The 27,263-nt window shown below is 38.1% G+C and overlaps 1 protein-coding gene across 3 annotated transcripts in view; it reads right to left on the reverse strand.

The window, feature by feature from the left end:
* Window positions 1-27,263, reverse strand: part of SCAPER (S-phase cyclin A associated protein in the ER) — a 419,624-nt gene that overhangs the window by 350,172 nt on the left and 42,189 nt on the right. For all 3 annotated transcript variants that reach the window (XM_070358560.1, XM_070358561.1, XM_070358559.1), the window contains exons 4-5: window positions 17,891-17,961; window positions 2,116-2,313 (exon numbers count right to left, since the gene is read on the reverse strand). In XM_070358560.1, the coding sequence (XP_070214661.1) occupies window positions 2,116-2,313; window positions 17,891-17,961 (269 nt within the window). The remainder of the gene's footprint in view (window positions 1-2,115; window positions 2,314-17,890; window positions 17,962-27,263) is intronic.

The following is a 27,263-nucleotide window of genomic DNA, read 5'->3' on the forward strand; positions in this document are numbered from 1 at the left end:
AAACATAGAATACTTTTATCTTTTTCCACATATAAGTAGCTACTCAGCTGAATCCTTAACCTGCTGAGTATGCTCAGTGAAATCCACAATTTTTCAGTCACATTCAATTATCCAAGTTTAATTTTTAAATCCTATCTTCATACAATCTGCCTATTGTTGTCTGACAACCTAGCACAAGTGAGAATTAGATAGCCTTTAGCAGATGCCTGTGAGGGGGAAGAACATGGTTTATTTTCACAGAGTCGTTCCTCTCTTCCTCCTCTGTACCCCTTAACACTATCCTACATTCACAAACTTATGTCCCTGCCATAAGTGGCAGTTGTGGGAACAGAGCAATATTCCACTTATAGAGCTTACCAGATATTAGTGATGGATCTTCAATAGTCATCAGCCAGTCCTTCTCCAGGGACTAAGATGATGCTGACCAACAACAAAATCAAGTGCTGCCAGGCAAAGATGCGTCCCTAATCTTTCTCTGGATCAATGTGAAGTGAGTAGTCCCTACTGATCTCTGCAGTACATGGTAATTTCTGCACAGGGAGCATTCATGATTCTCTAGGCGGTGGTCAGCTTCACCCTGGCTCCCTCTGCCCAAAGCAAGATCTGCCTCAACTCTATCAGACTTTGGTATATTCTACTGATACCTCACCAAGTGTCCTCATAAGAAGTCCCTATTACTCCAACATCTTCACCAATGGCTAAAATCCTTCCCTCACAGAAATCATGAGATGCACTGGGGGTCCTCTTTACTCGATCAGTGACAAGTCCCATCCTAACTCCTTCCAAAGAAAGCTTACTACCCTGAAGTCCCTCTAGGCCCAGCTGGCATGAGCTACTCCAGCAAGCTTGTTATGCCATGAAATCTCTAAGGGAGATGCAGGTACCAGTCTCTATATTCCACGGGGTCCCCAGTATCCCAGAGCCACACATCCAGTTCCCCGCAGGTTGAAATGGAAAACAAGGAGTGGAGACTACACCCCAACAATATGATTTTCCTTAAAAATATTTTAAAACATAAAAAAGTTTTACATGCTGATAGTAACAATATTAATTGTGACAACCAAAGCATAAACTTGGATGATTTCAATCACTGTTCATTCTGAAACCTGTTTCTGTTGAGTCATATTTTTAAGTCAGTCTAAAACATATTTTGGCTGTTTCCAATTTTACAGGAAACACAGCTATTGTTTCAACATATAATTTTGCTTTGACTCTTCATATATTTCAAAGGTTAAATAATGAATTCCAAGATTTTTAACCATGTTCACTGTAGAAACAGAAGCTGCCTCTGTAATCTTTCTATGAATAGGTATCATCCTGATTTTTCTCAAAATAATTTTATTTAGTATAAATATAGCACATAGTTTGTATCTACTAAAAGGCCAGGCTTCCCAGTGCATTTTCAGAGACAGATTATGCTACGTGTCTGTTTAACATCCTATTACAAACACAAGGTTATCTAAAATTAGAAAACACACCTTACAACGACATCCCAATCCCACCCCGAGTTGTTTACGGTTAGCCATCAATCTCACTTTCCCCTCACCAAAGTTGATGAGGAGAGTGATGAGGAGAGTGATCTCAGTAGAAAAGGGGCAATGTCCAATTAAAGACATTAAACATGAAACCAAAGAATGTGAAAATCTCACTAATGCCACCTACAGTACCAATGGAGAACGCAGCCAAGAGAGATCTTTTAATAAATTGTGTGTGTGTGTGTGTGTGTGTAAGTACCTATCTTTTAATTTCTCGCCTAGGACTATATATCAAGACAATTTTCTACCAAATCTTGCACAGAATATAAAAGTACACAATTAGGTAATGCAAACAACAACAAGGATAATCTTAAAAAATCAAAACAAAGAAAAACCTGATGCATTCACAGAAGCCGACAGTAGCATAGTGGCTGCAAATGACAGGGGAAACAGGGAGATGCTGGTAAAGGGTACAGACTTTCAGTTTTAAGGTGACTAAGTTCTGAGGATGTAGTGTGTAGCATGGAGATTACAGTTAATACTGAAGGACTGTATACAGAGGTAAATAATCAAGTTAGATAGAGCAAAAACTGGCGAATCCGACGTCAAATGGATTACAAAAACTTAAAGCAAACCTTACCTTACATTCCACCACACTCTGATCTGATTCACAAGTCACATAGATTTCATCTACTGCCCGGCGAAGATTGTCAAAAAGAAATGCCCAGTATCGAGCTCTTAGATCAACTTTCCGAGGGTGTCTTGTTTTAGTGGGACTTTTATCAAAGTGTTTATCTCCAGCTGCAGTTGATGTCATTTTACAGTCTACTGTAGTGTTCTGATGAAATAAAACATGAAAAAAAAATTTTTTGATGCCTCCAGGAACTAGATTTTTGTATAAATCACATTTTTCAACATAAATACTTAAAAACACGATGTCTTTCTTTTCACCTTACATCATACTGAATTCACCAAAACAAAGCTTCTCATTTTAAATTAAATCAGCAGGTCTGTAATATCAATTACATGTCTCACTGAAAATTAGGATGATTTTAATGATGAATAGACGCTTGGTTGAAAAGGAGCACTAAAAGGGCTCCTGGTTTACCAAAATACATGTATGGCACATTTAAATACATTACCAAATAACAGATACCCATTTCATCATTGTGAAATTGCTGGCATATATTCCTTTCATTTAGAAATGACATATTCTCTACTTATATTCGGTTACTTAAACTTTATCTTAAACCATTTTTCCACTAAAAGTAAAAATCAATATATAAACACGAAACAATTTACTAGAAAAGAATACTGATGAAGAAAACCAAGCATCAGCTGCAGAGCAGATTCACCAAATAAAGTAACTACAGCATTCATACGACCCAGTCTTTCCTTGGTTGCACAGGCAGATTTTGGAAATACAAGATTATATTCTATACTTTTATAGACTACCAAAGAATCATTCCACCACAAACATGAGTGTGTAGTTTATAGGAAGACTTGAACCTTCTCACTAGAAGTACAAACGAGTTGCTTTTCTCTCTGTGGCTACTTAAACTGAGAAGTAAATAAATGCTTGTACCACAGTTAGAACAGCAAACACTCCCAAGTTTCTTTGGGTTGTCCTGGATGTGTGTAAGCCATTCCTATTAGCTGGTTTGTTTTCCCTTCTTCATATAAGAGTCCCAGAGTGAAGAACACCCAAAATAGAAGCTAATAGGCTTCAGTTTTGTTTTACACTTTGGCCTTCAAAGTAACAGTGATTTCTATACTTGAAAACTCTTTTCTAGCCAGCCTTTGGCTTATACAGAATCTTCGTTACCAAAAGGCAAGCAAACAAAACATTTACACACACAAAGACACACACACTTAAGAGGCTGAGATGGAGCTGCTCATCCTCCTTCCACAGTCCCACATCCAGATGAAGGCTGTCAGACCCAGCAAATAAAAATTAGTAACTATTTTATCTGACAGTCCTAATCCAGGCCCAAATTCTCAACACTCAAGCAATAAAATTTAAAGTAATCATCAACAACCCACAAAACCTTTGCCTTAACGGCTCTCCAAGTACTTTCCAACTCTAGTAGTAATGATTTAATTATGATGGCAAATATCCCCTTATACAAATTTTAAAGTATGTATTATTAACTGTATTTTACAGCTTAGGAAACTGAGATTTAGAGGCTGGTTTGTCCAAGATCACAGAGCCACAGGAGACCATCTTCCAGTTACAGCTCTGCAATTACACCACTGACTTCCCGTTACACTGCACCCCAACGCCCTGTGCATTCCCGACCACCTCATTTCTCTCCCTATATTCCACACAAACTTAAAATTCACTTGAATTTTCCTGAATTATACCTCCATCACAAACTTTTTCTAGAATAATCAGTGAAGCACTAGTAGCTTCCTGTGAATTCAGACACTAATCTTAGTATGAAATTCTCAAAAATACTCTAACTCATCTTCACCCATTTATGTATTTATCCTATCGTGTATCCATATGTATGTTATTCAAATACTTTAACCAACCTTTCTTAAAATGCATAATAGGCAAAACTGCTTTCAAGTTAAGATGTTTCTATTCTCTGTGATTGCTCTATGTGAGACTTCTATTAAGAAAGACTCTAGAAAGGAATAAATTACATCTAGGTAATTCCATCTGAAGGGCAATGTACTATGCAAATCTGACATTTAAGTTTGACAAAAATAGCAATACTTTATATCTGCATATTTATTTTATTTTATGAAGGGCTTTTTTAAATTGCAGGATAATTGCTTTACGCTTTCCCTGGTGACTCAGTGGTAAAGAATCAGCCTACCAAGCAGGAGATGCAGGTTCGATCCCTGGGTTGGGAAGATCCCCTGGAGAAGGAAATGGCAATCTGCTCCAGTGCTTCTGCCTGAGAAATCTCATGAACAGTGAAGCCTGGAGGGCTACAGTCCATGGGGTCGTAAAGCAACTTAGCAACTAAACAACAACTGCTTTACAGTGCTGTGTTGGTTTCTGCTTATAACAATGTGAATCAGCTGTAAGTATACACATATGCCCTTCCTGTTGAGGCTCCCTCCTGCTCTCCATCCCACCCCTCTGGGTCATCACAGAGCATCGAGCTGAGCTCCCTGTGCTATGCAGCTGCCTCCTGCTAGCCAGCTATTTCACCACCGTAGTATACTATGTCAGTGCTACTCTCTGAATTTGTCCCACCCTCTTGAAAACATATCATTTAATATTCAAAACAAAGTATTACTATAAAGACAGGACAAGTATTATTATCCCTATTCTGTACATGACTAAACTAAGGCTTAGTAAGATTCAATCTGTTGACCCAGTCAAAAGGCTGAATGACAGAACTGGGACCAGAACCTAGACTTCCAACTTCTGCTTCACTGTTCACAGAACATTTCACAAAGCACTTAGCCCACAGTAAGTACACATATAATGTTAGGTATGATTAGAGGGGGAAAGATAAAGAGGAAAAGAAATATACTCAAAGAAAAATGTGAATAAAATACTGGCAAAACTGCCAAACTTGTGGAGAAAGATAGAAGAGACATGTCAAATTGTCTGATAAGTCTGTATAAAGTTTCAAAATATAGGGTTCTCTACCAACCACCGACAAAAATAATAGCAGTGATAATAAAAATTGCAGCAGCACTTAACATTCACGGCATGCTTGCTATGTGCCAGGCACTGTGTTAAGTGCTTTCCATATAGCTATATTTCATTTAGTCTTTGAAGTAATTATTACCAGAGTTACTATTTTTTATTTACTTATTTTTTGGCTGTGCTGGGTCTTCATTGCTGCATGGGCTTTTCTCTAGTTGTGGCAAGTAGAGGTTACTCTCTAGTTGCGGTGTGCAGGCTTCTCACTGTGGTGGCTTCTCTTGCTGCAGAACCTGGGCTCTAGGCACGAGAGCTTCAGCAGCTGCAGCATAGGAGCTCAGTAGTTGAGGCTCCCAGGTTCTGGGTACAGGCTCAATAGTTGTGGCACACAGGCTTAGTTGCCCCAAGACATGTGGGACCTTTGCGGACCAGGGATTGAACCCATGTCTCCTACTTTGGCAGGCAGATTCTTTACCACTGAGCCACCAGGGAAGCCCATCATAGTTTCTACTATTAGCTCTGTTTTTTACAGGAGAAAAAAGAGACAATGCCAAGATTCAAAATTAGGTAACTATTTCATTGCCAACATCTGCTGGATCATCAAAAAAGCAAGAGAGTTCCAGAAAAACATCTACTTCTGCTTTATTGACTACACCAAACCCTTTGTCTGTGTGTATCACAACAAACTGTGGAAAATTCTGAAAGAGATGGGAATACCAGACCACCTGACCTGAGAAATCTGTATGCAGGTCAAGAAGCAAGAGTTAGAACCGGACACGAAACAACAGACTGGTTCCAAATCAGGAAAGGAGTATGTCAAAGATGTGTATTGTCACTCTGCTTATTTAACTTACATGCAGAGTACATCATGAGAAATGCTGGGCTGGAAGAAGCACAAGCTGGAATCAAGATTGCCAGGAGAAATATCAATAATTTCAGATAAGCAGATGACACCGCCCTTATGGCAGAAAGCTAAGAAGAACTAAAGAGCCTCTCGATGAAAGTGAAAGAGGACAGTGAAAAAGTTGTCTTAAAACTCAACATTCAGAAAACTAAGATCACGGCATCTGGTCCCATCACTTCATGGCAAACAGATGGGGAAACAATGGAAACACTGAGAAACTTTATTTTTGGGGGCTCCAAAATCAGATGGTGACTGCAGCCATGAAATTAAAAGATGCTTACTCCTTGGAAGAAAAGCTATGACAATCCTAGGCAGCATATTAAAAAGCAGAGACATTACTTTGCCAACAAAGATCCATCTAGTCAAAGCTATGGTTTTCCCAGTAGTCATGTATGGATATGAGAGCTGGACTCTAAAGAAGCTGAGCACTGAAGAATTGATGCTTCTGAACTGTGGTGTTGGAGAAGACTCTTGAGAGAGTCCCTTGGACTGCAAGGAGATCCAACCAGTCAATCCTAAAGGAAATCAGTCCTGAATATTCTTTGGAAGGACTGATGCTGAAGCTGAAACTCCAATACTTTGGCCACCTGATGCAAAGAACCGACTCATTTGAAAAGACCCTGATGCTGGGAAAGATCGAAGGTAGGATGATAAGGGGATGACAGAAGATGAGATGGTTGGATGGCATCACCAGTGTGATGGACTTGAGTTTGCGTAGGCTCCGGGAGTTGGTGATGGACAGGACAGGACAGGGAGGACTGGCATGCTGTAGTCCATGAGGATGCAAAGATTTGGACATGACTGAGTGACTGAACTGATCTCATTGATATGGCTTACTGTGCCTGTTTCCAAGATATGCAACAGAAGACAAAGCGATCTAAATTTCTGGAAAAAGCTAAACACAACTGAACTTCATGTTTTAAATAAAATTCAAAATAACAAATGCTATATACTAATTTAATCAATCATTTTTGAGAGAAAACAAGGAAGAAAGAAAGAAAAAGAGAGGGAAAGGGGAAGGAGAAAACAGATTTCTCACTTCCCTCTCTTAGAACTCTTGTCAGCTCCCCCTGATAATCTGACAAAGCCTATGGACCTAAACGTCTGGCAACAACTGATCTTTTTACCATCTCCATATTTAGTCTTTTCCAAAACATCTTAAGGTTGGAATCATACAGTATGCAACCTTTTCAAATTGGCTTCTTTTACTTAATAATACACAACTAATTTCCTCTACGTCTTTTCATGGCCTGATAGATCATTTCTTTCTAGAGCTGAATAATATTCCATTGCCTAGATGTACCATGGTTTATTTCCCCATTCATCTACTGAACAGCATCTTAGTTGCTTCCAAGTTTTGCCAATTATAAAGAAGGCAGCTATAAACCCATGTTCATGTTTTGGTGTAGACGTAAGTCTTCAACTCATCTTCATCTATACCAAGGGCATGACTGTAGAATCACAAGGTAAGAGTATATTTACTTTTGTAAGAAACTGCCAACCTGTATTCCCAAGTGGCTGAATTCTCACTTTGAATTCCCACCAGCATTGAATGAGAGTTTCTGTGGCTCTTCATCCTCACCCACAATTGGAGTTGTCAGAGTTCCCAATTTTGGTCATTCTAATAGGTGTGTGATGGTAGCTCATTGCTTTAATTTGCATTTCCCTGACAGCATAGGATGTGGCATACCTTTTCATATGCCATTTGTACATCCTCTTTGGTGAGCTGGTTGTTAAGGTCTTCAGCTCATTTTTCAATCAGGTTGTTTCTTACTGTTGAGTTTTAAGAGTTCTTTGTATATTGTGGATAACAGTTACCTCATGTTATCGGATGTTATTGGATATCTTTCATTGGATGTCTTTTTCCAAATATATTCTCCCAAGTCTGTGACTTGCCTTCTCAATTTTTTAACACTGTCTTTTGCAGAAGTTTTTAATTTTAATGAAATCCAGCTTATCAATTATTTCTTTCAGGAACCATGCCTTTGTTCCTGTACCTAAAGTCATTATCATACCCCAGGTCTTTTAGGTTTTCTCCAACGTTATCAGCTAGGAGTTTTACACTTCTACATTTAAGGTCAATGGCTCATTTTGAGTTAATTTTTTGTGAAGCTTGGAAGGTCTGTGTCTGGATTTTTTTTTTCCCATATAGATGTCCAGTTGTTCCAGCACTGTTTGTTGAAAAGACTATTTTTGCACCATTGTATTGGCTTTGCTCCTTTGTCAAAGGTCAGTTGACTATTATGTGGGTCCATTTCTGGGCTTTCTATTCTGTTCCATATATCTATTTGTCTTTTCTTCTGCCAATATCACCCTGCCTTAATTACTGTAGCTTTACAGTAAGTCTTGTAGTTGGTTGGTGTCAGTCTTCCAATTTTGTTCTTCTCCTTCAATACTGTGTTGCCTATTCTGTGTCTTTTGCTTTGCCATATACACATTAGAAGTTTATTGATATCTATAAAATAATTTGCTGGGATTGTATTGACTATGTTCTTCAAAATGGAATGAAATGATATCCTGACAATATTGAGTCTTCCTATTCATGAACATGGAACATCTCTCCATTTATTTAGTGCTTTAATTTCACTCATCAAAGTTTTATCATTTTCATCACATAAATCTTCTATATACTCTGTTAAATTGATACCTACCTACTTAAGTTTGAGGAGTGCTGATATGAAGTGGTACTATGCATTTAATTCCAAACACCACTAACTCATTGGTGGTGCACAAGAAAGCAACTGACTTTCGTATGTTAATCTTGTATCTTGCAATCCTCTATAATCAATTACTAGTTATAGGAGTTTTTTGGTTGATTCTTTCAGATTTCTTACATAGATGATCATGTCATCTATGAACAAAGACAGTTTTATTTCTTCCTTCCCAATCTGTTTACCTTGTATTCTCTTTTCTTGTATTATTGCATGAACTAGAACTACTATCACAATGTTAAAAAGAAATGCCTCATAACTGACCTTAATGGGAAAGCTTCTAGTTTCTCCCATTAGTATCATGTTAGCTGTAGGGTTTTGTTTTGTTTTTAAATTAAGTTGAGGAAGTTCCCCTCTATTCCTAGTCTATTAAAAAGATTTTCATCATCTTTTATAGTTGGAGAATTTAGTCAAACTTTTTTTTCCTGCATCTGCTGGTATAATAACAGGATTTTTCTTTTCTAGCCTGTTGCTATGATGAATTCCATTATTTATTTTCAAATGATGAACCAACCTTGCACATTTGGGATAAATCCCACTTGCTCATGGTGTCATTCTTTTTAAATATTGTGGGATATGACTTGCTAATATTTTGTTGAGGATTTTTATATCTATGTTGATGAGAGTCATTGGTCTGCAGTTTTCTTGTAGTGTCTTTGGTTTTGGTGGTATAGTAATGTCAGCCTCATAAAATGAGTTAGGAAGGATTCCCTCTGCTTCTGCCCTCTACAATGGATTATAGAGAATTTATATAATTTCTTCCTAAGACACTTGGTAGAATTCAACAATTAATCAGTTTCGGCCTGGTACTTTCTGTTTTGGAAGGTTATCAATTATTGACTTAATCTCTTTAACAGATTTATATTTATTTGGAGTGTCTATTTCATCTTGAGTGAGTTTTCACAGATTCTGTCTTTCAAGCAATCAGTTCATTTAGTCCCGGTTATTTGTGACAAAGGGCTCTTAATAGTATTCTTTTATTATCCTCTTTTAATGCCCATGGCATCTGGACAGAAATGAATAACTAGGGATATGAAATAGGATTTTGGGACAGAATTAGCCATATAGGGAGAGTGGTCATAAAGGTCAAAAAAGCCTATTCAACATAATTGATACTTTTCTCCGGCTACATTCAAATGCATGAGTACAGAGCATAATAGGTATAAAGGTGGCTATAATGAGGACAGCTCTGTCAAACATGAACTACTAATGGATAGGGTAGCCAGACAGTTGGGAGAATATGCAAGAACACCATTATGACAGGCAAACCACAGAATATCAGTTGGGTTTCCAGGAAAGTGTGGCCATATGAAGTATTCAGTTCAGTTCAGTCACTCAGTCGTGTCTGACTCTTTTGTGACCCCATGGACCACAGCACGCCAAGCTTCCCTGTGCATCAGCAACTCTCAGAGCTAACTCAAACTATTTTCCATTGCATCAGTGATGCCATCCAACCATCTCATCCTCTGTCATCCCCTTCTCCTCCTGCCTTCAATCTTTCCCAGCATCAGGGTCTTTTCCAATGAGTCAGTTCTTCACATCAGGTAGCCAAAGTATTGAAGTTTCAGCTTCAGCATCAGTCCTTCCAATGAATATTCAGGACTGATTTCCTTTAGGATGGACTGGATGGATCTCCTTGCAGTCCAAGGGACTCTCAAGAGTCTTCTCCAACACCACAGTTCAAAAGCATCAATTCCTCAGCACTCAGTTTTCTTTATAGTCCAACTCTCACATCCATACATGACCACTGGAAAAACCATAGCTTTGAATGCAAAGTAATGTCTCTAATTTTAATATGCTGTCTAGGATTATCATAGCTTTTCTTCCAAGGAGCAAGCATCTTTTAATTTCGTGGCTGCAGTCACCATCTGCAGTGATTTTGGAGTCCCAAAAAATGAACTCTCTCACTGTTTCCATTGTTTCCCATCTATTTGGCATGAAGTAATAGAACTGGATGCCATGATCTTCAGTTTCTGAATGTTGAGTTTTAAGACAACTTTTCACTCTCCTCTTTCACTTTCATCAAGAAGCTCCTTAGTTCTTCTGCCATAAAAGTGGTATCATCTGCATATCTGAGGTTACTGATATTTCTCCTGGCAATCTTGATTCCAGCTTGTGCTTCATCTACCCTGGCATTTTGCATGATGTACTCTGCATATAAGTTAAATAAGCAGGGTGACAATATACAGCTTTGACATACTCTTTTTCCAATTTGGAACCAGTCTGTTGTTCCATGTCCAGTTCTAACTCTTGCTTCTTGACCTGCATACAGATTTCTCAGGAGACAGGTCAGGTGGTCTGGTATTCCCATCTCTTTCAGAATTTTCCACAGTTTGTTGTGATCCACACAGTCAAAGGCTTTGGCATAGTCAATAAAGCAAAAGTAGATGTTTTCCTGAAATGCTTGCTTTTTTGATGATCCAACAGATGTTGGCAATTTGATCTCTGGTTTGCCTTTTCTAAATCCAGCTTGAACATCTGGAAGTTCATGGTTCATGTACTGTTGAAGCCTGGCTTGGAGAATTTTGAGCATTACTTTGCTAGTGTGTGAGATGAGTGCAATTGTGCAGTAGTTTGAACATTCTTTGGCATTGTCTTTCTTTGGGATTGGAATGAAAACTGATCTTTTCCAGTCCTTGGCCACTTCTGAGTTTTCCAAATTTGCTGGCACACTGAGTGGAGCACTTTCACAGCATCATCTTTTAGTATTTGAAATAGCTCAGCTGGAATTCCATCATCTCCACTAAGTGTGTTTGTAGTGATGCTTCCTAAGGCCCACCTGACTTTGCATTCCAGGATACTTGGCTCTAGGTGAGTGATCACACCATCATGGTTATCCGGGTCATGAAGATCTTTTTTGTATAGTTCTGTGTATTCTTGCCACCTCTTCTTGATATCTTCTGCTTCTGTTAGGTCCATACCATTTCTGTCCTTTACTGTTCCCATCTTTGCATGAAATGTTCCCTTGGTATGTCAAATTTTCTTGAACAGAGCTCTAGTCTTTCCCATTCTATTGTTTTCCTTATATGGAGTATAAGGGATAATGAAAGGGTGGTAGGATCAGTAAATTATAGATTGCATGGAATCTACAGACCACAAAGAATTATTAGAGTCACACGATCAGAGAGAAAAAGGAAGAAAGAAAGATGACAGGTAGAAGAGGGATAGCTGAGACTGAGATCCTAGAAGGAGAGTCACTGCCAGGGAGAACAAGGCAAGACCATAGGGATGAGCAGAAGACAAAACCACTGGAGGAAAGAAATGTGAGAAATTTAGAGGATAGCAAATGGTAGAGCGCACGCACTGAGCCTGAAAATTATACCTTCAAGGAATAAGGAGAAGTGACCTGGAATTCTATTTAAATGTGCTGCAACAGGAAGGGGAAGCAGGTGGTATAGCCTGATGGCATGTGCTTCAAATCTGTGGAGTTTAGGAGATGGGAGAAAGACTGCCTGAAATACCAGTGAGGAAGAAGCATGAAACATAATCCACCTCCTGGATCAGAGGCAGGAGTGCTGTGGGGGTGAGGTGGGAGCGAGACAATTACTACTTAAAACAACTGGAAGAGGCAGTATCCCCACAGGTGAGTCAGCGTTTAGCTAGAACAAGAAGGTAAACGGGATGTTCAGAGAAAAGAGGAACAAAGAAAATTTTGCTGATGATAAACTCACTTCTAGAGGGCAAAGTGGTAGAATTTCATGAGTAATGCAGAGATATTTCCCTGATTACTACTGAAACTGAGCATCTTTTCATAAGTTTACAGGCTATTCAAGTTTCCTGCATTTTTTATTGGGTCATTTGTCCTTTTACTGATGAATTTTAACTTTTATAAAGTCTTAATATATGGTATCTTCTCCCAGTCAGGCTCATCTTAAGTTTTTTAGTATATAAATTTTAATATATTCATCAATTATGCTTTTGTCTTATCTAAGAAAGCTTCTTGTAATTCAATGTCATAAATATATCCTTCCAGATAATTTAAATTTTTTCTTTTCTCATTTGTTCTTTAGCCCATCAATAATTTATTTTTTATATTATGTGAAAATAATCTTATATTTTATTTGTAATTTAATTGCATTACCGTCAGAGAACAGGTTGTGTCTGGATTCTGGATACTGTTGTCTGACTTCTATTTACTGAGACTTCTTTATAACCTAGGAAGTGATCAATTTTTGCATATGCTTTGTGTACACTATTTGACTGCCAATGAATATACACATACACACATACATGTATGTATTTATATGAGCTCAAGCATAATTGTATCTTAATTCTATATTCTTGCCATTTTTTTCTGCTTGATCTATCAGTTTCTGAGTAAAAGATATTAATATTAACCACTATGATCATGAATACACCTTTCCCCCTTGTAATTCTATTAAACTGAGCTTTAAATATTTCAAGTCTATGCTGTTAGGTACCTAAAAGATTTGTACTTTTATACTCCTTGCATGATTATTCATTTTACCATTATATAATTTCCTTCTTTCTGTTATCAATGCTTTTCATGTTCAATTTCACCTGGTTTGATATGAATACTACTATTCTAGCTTTAGAGTACATCTAAAACATAAAGTATTTTGCCTGGATTTTTTTCTCTTTCTTCGTTTCAAACCTTTCCTTGACATTTTAAGTGTGTCTCTTATAAGCAGTATATTTGCTGTTGCTCGGTCACTCAGTCACGTCTGACTCTCTGCGATCCCATGGACTGCAACATGCCAGGCTTCCCTTTCCTTCACCATCTCCTGAAGCTTGCTCAAACTTATGTCCATTGAGTTGGTAATGTCTTCTCATCCTCTGTCCTCTGTCATCTCCTTCTCCTCCTGCCTTCAATCTTTCCAGCATCAGGGTCTTTTCTAATGACTCTCCTCTTCACATCAGGTGGCCAAAGTATTGGGCTTCAGTTTCAGCATCAGTCCTTCCAATGAATACTCAGGGTCGACTTCCTTTAGGATTGACTGCTTTGATCTCCTTGCTGTCCAAGGGACTCTCAAGAGTCTTCTCCAACATCACAATTCAAAAGCATCAATTCTTTGGTGCTCAGCCTTCTTTAGGGTCCAACTCACATCCATACACAACTACTGGAAAAACCAAAGCTTTAACTATACAGACCTTTGTCGGCAAAGTAATGTCTCTGCTTTTTAACATGCTGTCTAGGTTTGTCATAGCTTTTCTTCCAAGGAGCAAGCGTCTTTTAATTTCCTGGCTGCAATCATCACAGTAATCTGCGGAGCCCAAGAAAATAAAAGTCTGTCACTGTTTCTCCACTGCTTCCCCATCTAGTTGCCATGAAGTGATGGGACCAGATGCCATGATCTTATTAGTATTTTGAATGTTGAGTTAGAAGCCAGCTTTTTCACTCTCCTCTTTCACCTTCATCAAGAGACTCTTCAGTTCCGCTTTGCTTTCGGCCATAAGGGTAGTGTCATCTGCCTATCTGAGGTTATTGATAGTTCTCCCAGCAATCTTAAATTAAGCAATATATAGTTCAATTCAAAATGAGAGGTTTAATTCAACCACCTTGACTTTTAGGAACTGAATTTAATCAGTTAACATGTATTATGCTTGCTAAAATATTTATATTTAATATCTACCACTATCTTTCGTGTTTTTCACTTACTATGATTTTTCCTCTTTTTTTCTTGTCTTCTATTTAGTTGAAAGTGAAAGTCACTCAGTCGTGTCTGACTCTTTGCAACCCCATGACTATACAGTCCATGGAATTCTCCAGGCAAGAATACTGGAGTCGGCAGCCACTCCCTTCTGCAGGGGATCTTCCCCATCCAGGGATCGAACCCAGGTCTCCTGAACTGCAAAAAGATTCTTTACCATCTGAGCCACCAGGGAAGCCCAAGAATACTGGAGTGGGTAAGCTTTGGTTTATTCACTTTCTCTTTTCCTCTGTTTATTTGGAAATCGTGCCCACTTGTTTTCTTCCTTTAGTAGCCAGCCGCAAACAAAGACTCCTTCTTAAAGAAGACAAGGATTTTATTACACTAACTTCCCTCCAAACTCCTACAATCTATCTTCTATGTCTTAATATTGTTTAAGATTGTATCTCCACCTTTCTAAATTTAACTGTGTGTTTTTTAAAAACATCAATAGTTAATGAGATTTACTGACATATTTTACAGCTACCTTTTTATCTAGCTCCCTCCTCCAGGTTACCTTTTCTTCTTTGCTGAAGTATATCTTTAATAGTCCTTTCATTAACGGTCTGTAGGTAGCAAACCCTTAGCATTTGTACATCTAAAAATGGCTTTATTTCACTCTTGCACGTGAATTATCATTTGAATGGGCACAGAATTCTCGATTAAAGGTTATTTCACCTTATAACTGCAGATATTGCTCCACTCTTCTTTTGTTCATAACAAGGGTTATTGTTATTCCTCTGTGGTTTTGTTCACTTTCTGGGGTTTTAAGAATTTTATCCTTAACTCTAACATTTTGCCGGTTCTCTAGAATGTGCATGCATGCTAAGTTGCTCAGTCATGTTTGACTCTGTGCAACTCTTTCTGTCCATGAGTGGGTTGCCATTTCCTCCTCCAGGGGATCCTGGACTGGCAGGCAGTTTCTTTACCACAGCCCTTCTCTACAATGTATCTAAGTATAAATCTATTTTTATTTAGCCTGCTCAGCTCTACAGTTACCCTCTTGAGAACTCAAAGTAAGGAAAATGTCAACAGTATTTTCTCCAAATATTGCATGCCCACTACTCATCCTCTATTTCAAAAGTCCTAGAAGGCATATCTTAGAATTTCTCAATCAATTCCTCCTTCCTATTTTCCATCCCTTCAGTTCTCTGAGATATGTTCTAAATCCTCTTAAGTAATATCTTTCAATTTGTAAATTCTCTCTTTAATCTCTTTTTTCAATATAATTTATCCTTACTAATTGTAGGTTTTAAAAATTTCACTAACATTTTCATTTCTAACATGTTCACTTTTATCTATAAATGTTCAAAATTAACATCCATCTTTTATTTCAGAATTTTCCTTTTTTTATTTCATCTTTCCTTTGAGGAATTTAAACTCATTTATTTGAAAATCTTCTTTCAAAAAACGACCTTATGGGCCTTCCCTGATGGCTCAGTAGTAAAGAATCCACCTGGCAACGCAGGAGACATGGGTTCAATCCCTGTTCGGGAAAGATCCACGTGCCTCTGAGAACTAAGCCCGTGTGCCACACAGGCTTATATATTTAGCCTATGCTCCAGAGCCCAAAACTACTGAAGCCCATGTGCTCTAGAGCCTGTGCTCTGTAACGAGAGAAGCCACTGCAGTGAGAAGCCCACACACCACAACTAGAGAGTAGCCCCACTGGCCACAACCAGAGAAAAGCCCACACGGCAATGAAGACCCAGCACAGCCAAAAATAATAAACAAACAGACTGCTGAAAAGTGACCTTTTTTCATTACCTCATCTCTCATTTGTGGAATGTGTTGTTTACATCTTATATTTTTCTCATGTGCTCTGATATTTTATTTTGCAACCTTATTTTGTGTTGTTTCTTTTACTTTAGTTTTTCACTTCGCTCACGCTCACTACATGTGTACTGGTTTTACGGTTACCATCATCTGGCCCACCATGGTCCCACTTTCAGAGGTCTTTTATTGGGGACTTAAAGCTCTCAGCCTTCAAGAATATAGCTGACTTAGTCATGAGCCAGAGGGCCACTCTCTTTTATTGCTTCAGATGTCAATTATCACAGGCCACAACCCCAGGCAGATTGTAGCATTTTTTGTCTCCTAGTGCAGAACACTGCACAAACCTAAAGTTTTATACCATGAGTCTGGATCTGTTTTCCCACTACAGTCAGGGTGTTTCAGCCTTCCTTATCCCATAGGACTTGTCTAGTAAGTGTGTGTCCCCAACTCCATTTACCTGTGAATATTTTTGTTTGTTTTACTCCTAATCCACTGGGATTTTTATTTTATTTTTGAAAATCCTTTGTCTCTTTAATTAAAAAAAAATACTGTATGGCAGAAACCAACTCAATATGGTAGAGCAAATTTGGGGTTGGTGCACTGGGACGACCCAGAGGGATGGTATGGGGAGGGAGGAGGGAGGAGGGTTCAGGATGGGGAACACATGTATAATTTTTTTAAATTAAAATTGAAAAAAAAAATTAAAAAATAAATAAATAAATAAATTTAAAAAAAAAAAAAAACCTTGTGGAAATTAGCTGCTGAATATTACACACTAAAAAAATATATTTTATCATTTATGCCTCTTGTGTGTGATAAGTGGAGAATATTTTATGGACTCACAATGTCACCTTGATTGTAAGTCCATGTTTTCCTTATGCATAGTTTTTGGTTTACATAATACATATTGATATATTTGATAACATCAAAATAAAATTGTATGAAAAGGTCAGATAAAATACCCATAGATTACAAAGCTAACTATAAATATGCAATGGAGAAGGCGATGGCACCCCACTTCAGTACTCTTGCCTGGAAAATCCCATGGATGGAGGAGCCTGGTAGGCTGCAGTCCATGGAGTCACTAAGAGTCGGACACGACTGAGCGACTTCACTTTCACTTTTCACTTTCTTGCATTGGAGAAGGAAATGGCAACCCACTCCAGTGTTCTTGCCTGGAGAGTCCCAGGGACGGGGGAGCGTGGTGGGCTGCCGTCTATGGGGTGGCACAGAGTCGGACACGACTGAAGCGACTTAGCAGCAGCAGCATAAATATGCAAAAACATTTTTAAAAATAAGGTAGGCTTGTGTTCTAAGAATCTAGTAGAATAATTTGAAAAAATTTTAGATTCAATACATCTTGATTATCCTACAATTGAAAGGCATCATTATACTGAGAAAATAGATCATAGAAGAACTCACAAATATGGAATGTGCCACAGAGGAGTTAAGAGTGTAAAATGTAGAAACTGATAGAATGGGTTCAAATCTTGGCTGTGTTACATACTAGTAAGTTACATAAATTCTCTCTACCTAGTTTCCTCATGAAGATAATAATAATGCCTGTAACATCAAAGGGTTGTTATAAGAAGCACATTAATCTATGTATTTAGTACAAGTTAGACACATAATATGCTATACACATTTGTTAAAAGTTGTTCCATTAAATTTTTATATGAAGATAAAACATAATATCTAAATCCTGAAACAGTAGATTTATAACTGAAATTAAAAACAAAAAAATAAAGTTATACATGCTGTACCTGTTTTGATGTTTTATGAGTGCCTTGAATTGTCCTCTTTGATTTTCCACCAGTTTGACATTTAGATTTTCCTTAAGGCAAAAATAGATAAATATATAGATCAACAAACAGATAATATAAAACTGAGCTATGCAAATCTTCCAGGCATACTAACACCTAATCCCCTTCTACAGACCATAGACTAATCTATACATGGTGGAAACAGTGGCAGACTTTATTTTGGGGGGCTCAAAAATCACTGCAGATGGTAACTGCAGCCATGAAATTAAAAGACGCTTACTCCTTGGAAGGAAAGTTATGCCCAACCTAGACAGCATATTCAAAAACAGAGATTACTTTGCCAACAAAGGTCCGTCTAGTCAAAGCTATGGTTTTGCCAGTAGTCATGTATGGATGTGAGAGCTGGACTACAAAGAAAGCTGAGCGCAGAAGAATTGATACTTTTGAACTGTGGTGTTGGAGAAGACTCTTGAGAGTCCCCTGGACTGCAAGGAGATCCAACTAGTCCATCCTAAAGGAGATCAGCCCTGGGTGTTCATTGGAAGGACTGATGTTGAAGCTGAAACTCCTATACTTTGGCCACCTGATGTGAAGAACTGACTCATTTGAAAAGACCCTGATGCTGGGAAAGATTGAAGGCGGGAGGAGAAGGGGACGACAAAGGATGAGATGGTTGGATGGCATCACCGACTCAGTGGACATAAGTTTCAGTAAACTCCGGGAGCTGGCAATGGACAGGGAGGCCTGGAGTGCTGCAGTCCATGGGGTCGCAAAGAGTAAGACATGACTAAGCGACTAAACTGAACTGGCCAACATGAACTACAAATATAATAAAAAACAAATTTCCAAGGTACCAGAGACTGTTTTAATTGACTGGCTTTCTCAGAACAGGAAAAAATCAGATAGTCTGACAATTTAAAAACACAGCCAAATGAGTGATACCCTTCAACTTACATACAACTCTTTTGAAAATACGTTTTGAATTCAAATTTTATTTTGACAATAAAATTAAGGACACATTTTTTAACACTTAAAAACTCAGTATTTCCTGGTCACTATGCTTGACCCCCCAAATTGTATGTAATTATTTTATAATGTTAGGTTAATCATGTTCCCATTATGGCTTGCAATTGTAATTATCTTTTATTTTTTTGTCTGGCTATTGATTTTGAAAACTGATAAATATCTTTCATTATTGTGATTCTGTAATTATTACTCACTTAATGCCATTGTATAATGATGGGACTTCCCTGGTGGCTCAGACGTTAAAGCATCTGCCTACAATGCGGGAGACCCAGGTTCGATCCCTGAGTTGGGAAGATCCCCTGGAGAAGGAAATGGCAACCCACTCCAGTACTCTTGCCTGGAAAATCCCATGGACAGAGGAACCTGGTTGGCTACTGTCCATGGGGTCGCAAAGAGTCGGACACGACTGAGCGACTTCACTATAATGATTGGTAAATGGAAAAATAATAGAATTCTTTATCACCAAAACTACCATTTAATAGAAAAACCTGTAATCACTTTTTAAAATCGAGATGCATATCAGATCATCTTGGAATTTTTTGAAAAATATAAATGGCCAGGTATTTTTTTCCTTCACTAGAGCTCCAGATGTGTTTCTAAACAACTGGACTATATGAGGATCTTTACTTTTATCTAGTTTGTTTCACTTTTTCTATTTCATATTCAGTGCTCCCATTTCATTTAGTTTACGTTTTCAAATTTCTCCCTCTTTCTTTATGTTCTTTCTGAAGCCTTTATCAAGTGTAGTAGAAAAGCTCTTGTATAAATAATATGCATAATATATATTTTATAAAACTTAGGAATTTTTGCCTAACAAAAAATTTGTGACATTTTTGTTTTTTTTTTTTTTTTTTTTTATTTTTAAACTTTACAATATTGTATTAGTTTTGCCAAATATCAAAATGAATCTGCCACAGGTATACCTGTGTTCCCCACCCTGAACCCTCCTCCCTCCTCCCTCCCCATACCTTCCCTCTGGGTTGTCCCAGTGCACCAGCCCCAAGCATCAAGTATCGTGCATCGAACCTGGACTGGCGACTCATTTCATACATGATATTATACATGTTTCAATGCCATTCTCCCAAATCTCCCCACCCTCTCCCTCTCCCACAGAGTCCATAAGACTGATCTATACATCAGTGTCTCTTTTGCTGTCTCGTACACAGGGTTATTGTTACCATCTTTCTAAATTTCATATATATGCATTAGTATACTGTATTGGTGTTTTTCTTTCTGGCTTAGATCACTCTGTATAATAGGTTCCAGTTTCATCCATCTCATTAGAACTGATTCAAATGAATTCTTTCTAATGGCTGAGTAATACTCCATTGTGTATATGTACCACAGCTTTCTTATCCATTCATCTGCTGATGGGCATCTAGGTTGCTTCCATGTCCTGGCTATTATAAACAGTGCTGCAATGAACATTGGGGTGCACGTGTCTCTTTCCCTTCTGGTTTCCTCAGTGTGTATGCCCAGCGGTGGGATTGCTGGATCATAAGGCAGTTCTATTTCCAGTTTTTTTAAGGAATCTCCACACTGTTCTCCATAGTGGCTGTACTAGTTTGCATTCCCACCAACAGTGTAAGAGAGTTCCCTTTTCTCCACACCCTCTTCAGCATTTATTGCTTGTAGACTTTTGGATCGCAGCCATTCTGACTGGCGTGAAATGGTACCTCATAGTGGTTTTGATTTGCATTTCTCTGATAATGAGTGATGTTGAGCATCTTTTCATGTGTTTGTTAGCCATCTGTATGTCTTCTTTGGAGAAGTGTCTATTTAGTTCTTTGGCCCATTTTTTGATTGGCTCATTTATTTTTCTGGAGTTGAGCTGTAGGAGTTGCTTGTATATTTTTGAGATTAGTTGTTTGTCAGTTGCTTCATTTGCTATTATTTTCTCCCATTCTGAAGGCTGCCTTTTCACCTTGCTAATAGTTCCCTTTGTTGTGCAGAAGCTTTTAAGTTTAATTAGGTCCCATTTGTTTATTTTTGCTTTTATTTCCAATATTCTGGGAGGTGGGTCATAGAGGATCCTGCTGTGATGTATGTCAGAGAGTGTTTTGCCTATGTTCTCCTCTAGGAGTTTTATAGTTTCTGGTCTTATGTTGAGATCTTTAATCCATTTTGAGTTTATTTTTGTGTATGGTGTTAGAAAGTGTTTTAGTTTCATTCTTTTACAAGTGGTTGACCAGATTTCCCAGCACCACTTGTTAAAGAGATTGTCCTTAATCCATTGTATATTCTTGCCTCCTTTGTCAAAGATAAGGTGTCCATATGTGCGTGGATTTACCTCTGGGCTTTCTATTTTGTTCCATTGATCAATATTTCTGTCTTTGTGCCAGTACCATACTGTCTTGATAACTGTGGCTTTGTAATACAGCCTGAAGTCAGGTAGGTTGATTCCTCCAGTTCCATTCTTCTTTCTCAAGATCGCTTTGGCTATTCGAGGTTTTTTGTATTTCCATACAAATTGTGAAATTATTTGTTCTAGCTCTGTGAAGAATACTGTTGGTAGCTTGATAGGGATTGCATTGAATCTATAAATTGCTTTGGGTAGTATACTCATTTTCACTATATTGATTCTTCCAATCCATGAACATGGTATATTTCTCCATCTATTAGTGTCCTCTTTGATTTCTTTCACCAGTGTTTTATAGTTTTCTATATATAGGTCTTTAGTTTCTTTAGGTAGATATATTCCTAAGTATTTTATTCTTTCCGTTGCAATGGTGAATGGAATTGTTTCCTTAATTTCTCTTTCTGTTTTCTCATTATTAGTGTATAGGAATGCAAGGGACTTCTGTGTGTTGATTTTATATCCTGCAACTTTACTATAATCATTGATTAGTTCTAGTAATTGTCTGGTGGAATCTTTAGGGTTTTCTATGTAAAGGATCATGTCCTCTGCAAATAGTGAGAGTTTTACTTCTTCTTTTCCAATTTGGATTCCTTTTATTTCTTTTTCTGCTCTGACTGCTGTGGCCAAAACTTCCAAAACTATGTTGAATAGTAATGGTGAAAGTGGGTACCCTTGTCTTGTTCCTGACTTTAGAGGAAATGCTTTCAATTTTTCACCATTGAGGATAATGTTTGCTGTGGGTTTGTCATATATAGCTTTTATTATGTTGAGGTATGTCCCTTCTATTCCTGCTTTCTGGACAGTTCTTATCATAAATGGATGTTGAATTTTGTCAAAGGCTTTCTCTGCATCTATTGAGATAATCATATGGTTTTTATTTTTCAATTTGTTAATGTGGTGTATTACATTGATTGATTTGCGGATATTGAAGAATCCTTGCATCCCTGGGATAAAGCCCACTTGGTCATGGTGTATGATCTTTTTAATGTGTTGTTGGATTCTGATTGCTAGAATTTTGTTAAGGATTTTTGCATCTATGTTCATCAGTGATATTGGCCTGTAGTTTTCTTTTTTTGTGGGATCTTTGTCAGGTTTTGGTATTAGGGTGATAGTGGCTTCATAGAATGAGTTTGGAAGTTTACCTTCCTCTGCAATTTTCTGGAAGAGTTTGAGCAGGATAGGTGTTAGCTCTTCTCTAAATTTTGGTAGAATTCAGCTGTGAAGCCGTCTGGACCTGGGCTTTTGTTTGCTGGAAGATTTTTTATTACAGTTTCAATTTCCGTGCTTGTGATGGGTCTGTTAAGATTTTCTATTTCTTCCTGGTCCAGTTTTGGAAAGTTGTACTTTTCTAAGAATTTGTCCATTTCTTCCACGTTGTCCATTTTATTGGCATATAATTGTTGATAGTAGTCTCTTATGATCCTTTGTATTTCTGTGTTGTCTGTTGTGATCTCTCCATTTTCATTACTAATTTTATTGATTTGATTTTTCTCCCGTTGTTTCTTGATGAGTCTGGCTAATGGTTTGTCAATTTTATTTATCCTTTCAAAGAACCAGCTTTTGGCTTTGTTGATTTTTGCTATGGTCTTTTTGTTTCTTTTGCATTTATTTCTGCCCTAATTTTTAAGATTTCTTTCCTTCTCCTAACCCTGGGGTTCTTCATTTCTTCCTTTTCTAGTTGCTTTAGGTGTAGGGTTAGGTTATTTATTTGACTTTTTTCTTGTTTCTTGAGGTATGCCTGTATTGCTATGAACTTTCCCCTTAGGACTGCTTTTAAAGTGTCCCACAGGTTTTGGGTTGTTGTGTTTTCATTTTCATTCGTTTCTATGCAAATTTTGATTTCTTTTTTGATTTCTTCTGTGATTTGTTGGTTATTCAGCAGTGTGTTGTTCAGCCTCCATATGTTGGAATTTTTAATAGTTTTTCTCCTGTAATTGAGATCTAATCTTACTGCATTGTGGTCAGAAAAGATGCTTGGAATGATTTCTATTTTTTTGAATTTACCAAGGCTAGATTTATGGCCCAGGATGCGATCTATCCTGGAGAAGGTTCCATGTGCGCTTGAGAAAAAGGTGAAATTCATTGTTTTGGGATGAAATGTCCTATAGATATCAATTAGGTCTAACTGGTCTATTGTACCATTTAACGTTTGTGTTTCCTTGTTAATTTTCTGTTTAGTTGATCTATCCATAGGTGTGAGTGGGGTATTAAAGTCTCCCACTATTATTGTGTTATTGTTAATTTCTCCTTTCATACTTGTTAGCATTTGTCTTACATATTATTGGCGCTCCCGTGTTGGGTGCATATATATTTATAATTGTTATATCTTCTTCTTGGATTGATCCTTTGATCATTATGCAGTGACCATCTTTGTCTCTTTTCACAGCCTTTGTTTTAAAGTCTATTTTATCTGATGTAAGTATTGCTACTCCTGCTTTCTTTTGGTCCCTATTTGCATGGAAAATCTTTTTCCAGCCCTTCATTTTCAGTCTGTATGTGTCCCCTGTTTTGAGGTGGGTCTCTTGTAGACAACATATGTAGGGGTCTTGTTTTTTTATCCATTCAGCCAGTCTTTGTCTTTTGGTTGGGGCATTCAACCCATTTACATTTAAGGTAATTACTGATAAGTATGATCCCGTTGCCATTTACTTTATTGTTTTGGGTTCGAGTTTATACACCGTTTTTGTGTTTCCTGTCTAGAGAATATCCTTTAGAATTTGTTGGAGAGCTGGTTTGGTGGTGCTGAATTCTCTCAGCTTTTGCTTGTCTGAAAAGCTTTTGATTTCTCCCTCATATTTGAATGAGATGCTTGTTGGGTACAATAATCTGGGCTGTATGTTATTTTCTCTCATCACTTTAAGTATGTCTTGCCATTCCCTCCTGGCTTGAAGAGTTTCTATTGAAAGATCAGCTGTTAGCCTTATGGGAATTCCTTGTGTGTAATTTGTTGTTTTTCCCTTGCTGCTTTTAATATTTGTTCTTTGTGTTTGATCTTTGTTAATTTGATTAATATGTGTCTTGGGGTGTTTCGCCTTGGGTTTATCCTGTTTGGGACTCTCTGGGTTTCTTGGACTTGGGTGATTATTTCCTTCCCCATTTTAGGGAAGTTTTCAACTATTCTCTCTTCAAGTATTTTCTCATGGTCTTTCTTTTTGTCTTCTTCTTCTGGGACCCCTACGATTCGAATGTTGTAGCATTTAATATTGTCCTGGAGGTCTCTGAGATTGTCCTCATTTCTTTTAATTCATTTTTCTTTTATCCTCTCTGATTCATTTATTTCTACCATTCTATCTTCTAATTCACTAATCCTATCTTCTGCCTCTGTTATTCTATTTGTTGCCTCCAGAGTGTTTTTAACTTCATTTATTGCATTATTCATTATATATTGACTGTCTTTTATTTCTTCTAGGTCCTTGTTAAACCTTTCTTGCATCTTCTCAATCTTTGTCTCCAAGCTATTTATCTGTGACTCCATTTTGATTTCAAGATTTTGGATCAATTTCACTATCATTATTTGGAATTCTTTATCAGGTAGATTCCCTATCTCTTCCTCTTTTGTTTGGTTTGGTGGGCATTTATCCTGTTCCTTTATCTGCTGGGTATTCCTCTGTCTCTTCATCTTGTTTAAATTGCTGAGTTTGGGGTGTCCTTTCTGTATTCTGGCAGTTTGTGGAGTTCTCTTTATTGTGGCGTTTCCTCGCTCTGTGTGGGTTTGTATAGGCAGCTTGTCAAGGTTTCTTGGTTAGGGAAGCTTGTGTTGGTGTTCTGGTGCGTGGAGCTATATTTCTTCTCTCTGGAGTGCAATGAAATGTCCAGTAATGAGTTATGGGATGTCTATGGTTTTGGGGTGATTTTGGGCTGCCTGTATCTTGGAGCTCAGGGCTGTGTTCCTTGCTGCTGGAGAATCTGCTTGGTATGTCTTGCCCTGAAACTTGTTTCACCCAGAGAGGTTTACAGCGTTATATGGAGAAGAGAAGAGTGAGGAGGGAGTTAGAGGTGACCCGAATGAGATGAGGTGGAATCAATAGAGGAGAGAGTGGGCTATTCAGTAATCTCTTCCTTATGTGCACTCCACAACTGGACCGCTCAGAGTTGTTCACAGAGTTATACAGAGAAGAGAAGAAGGAGGAAGGTGGCAGAGGTGGTCAGGAGGATAAATGGGGGGAATGAAAAGGAGGGAGACAGATCCAGCCAGTAATCAGTTCCCTAAGTGTTCTCCACCATCTGGAACACACAGAAATTTACAGAGTTGGGTAGAGTAAAGAGGGGTTAGGGAGGAGACACAGGCGACCTGGTGGAGAAAAAGGAGAGTCCAAAGGGAGAGAGAGCAGTTAAGCCAGTAATCTCGCTCCCTAGTGAAAAATGGGTACTGAAGATTGGGTTCTTAAAGGTACAAAATTGGTAACAAATACATAAATGCAAAAATTAAAAATCTAGAGTATAGTTTGGAATTTCAAAAATACGATGTTAAAGAAAAGAAGAAGGAAAAGAGAGAAAAAACGAACAAACAAAAACAAACAAGGTCGCGAAAAGTATAAAGAAAATATAGGTACAAAAATTGATAACTAATACCAAAAAGCAAAAGTTAAAAATCTAGAGTAGAGTTTGGAATTTAAAAAATACAATGTTAAAAAAAGAAGAAGGAAAAGAGAGAGAAAAAAAAATAAGAACAAACAAAGTCGCATAAATTATAAAAAAGAAAATACAGGTACAAAATTGGTAACAAATACCAAAAAGCATAAATTAAAAATCTAGAGTAGAGTTTGGAATTTCAGATATACAATGTTATTTAAAGAAGAAAAGAAACAGAGAAAAAAAAAAAAGGGTCACAGAAATTATAAAAAAAAACTATAGGTACAAAATTGATAACAAATACCAAAAAGCTAAAATTAAAAATCTAGGGTAGAGTTTGGAATTACAAAAATACACTGTTAAAGAAGAGAAGGGAAAAAAAAGTCAAAAAAAATTATAAAAATATATATATATATGATGTTTGCTTTAAAAAAAATTAGGGTCTTTTTTTTTTTTTTTTTTTTTGCAAAGTAATCAGTTATAAAAGTGGAAATTAAAGGAATAATAGAAGACTTAAAAATTTAATTAAAAATAATAATTCAAAAAAAAAGAAAGAATGATCGTACAAATAGTAAAACTATATCTAGGACTTTCTCTGGTTTTGTTCTGAGTATTGTGGGTTCAGTTCATTTTTGGCTAGTTCCTTGGTCCGACTTATATTTCTCAAGATCTATAGGCCCCTTCCTTTGTAGTTGGTAGTAACCACAGGGTTTTAATCTATTGCCTGTAGCTTCCAAGGCTGTTCCCTCTGTTATAGCTTCTTCTGTTTCCTGGTCTCTTCAGGGTCTGGTTTCCGCCCTGACACAAAAGGGACGGTGGAGGACACTTTTTTTTTTTTTTTTAGGCTTACTTGTTCAGTCGCGCTGAGGGGCGGTAGGGAGTGATGCTGCAAACAAATAACACTGGCGTGTGCTTGCAGTGCCTCAGCCACACTGGGTCTGCGCCCCCACCCCCACCCCCCCCCCCCACCCCCCCCCCCCCCCCCCCCTCCCCCCCCCCACCCCCCACCCCCACCCCCCCCCCCCCCCCTCCCCCACCCCCCACCCCCCCCCCACCCCCCCCCCCCCCCCCCCCGGCGTGTGTAGCCTCTCTGCCCACGCTGCTCAGGCTCTAGGTTGCTCCGCCGGGAACCATCCGTGGCCGGCCCTGGGCTGCCTGTACTTCCCAGGTCCAAGCCGCTCACGTTCAGGCACTCGGGTAGTCCTCAGAGGCACAGACTCTCGGTTGGGCCTGCGTTTTGAGCTCTTCCCAGATCCGACCAGCTCAGGTGATGAAGTGTTTGGCGCGCGCGATTGCTGACTTATCGCCTCCCCACCGCTCGGTTATCTAGGTGTGCACTGGCACACCTTCTCAGGCAGATGTTGACCGTCCAGACCCCCACGAAGTTTTAGTTAGCAAAGGAGCCTGCTTACAGTT

This window comes from Bos mutus, chromosome 21, assembly GCF_027580195.1.
Source record: "Bos mutus isolate GX-2022 chromosome 21, NWIPB_WYAK_1.1, whole genome shotgun sequence".
In the NCBI taxonomy this organism is placed as follows: Eukaryota; Metazoa; Chordata; class Mammalia; order Artiodactyla; family Bovidae; genus Bos; species Bos mutus.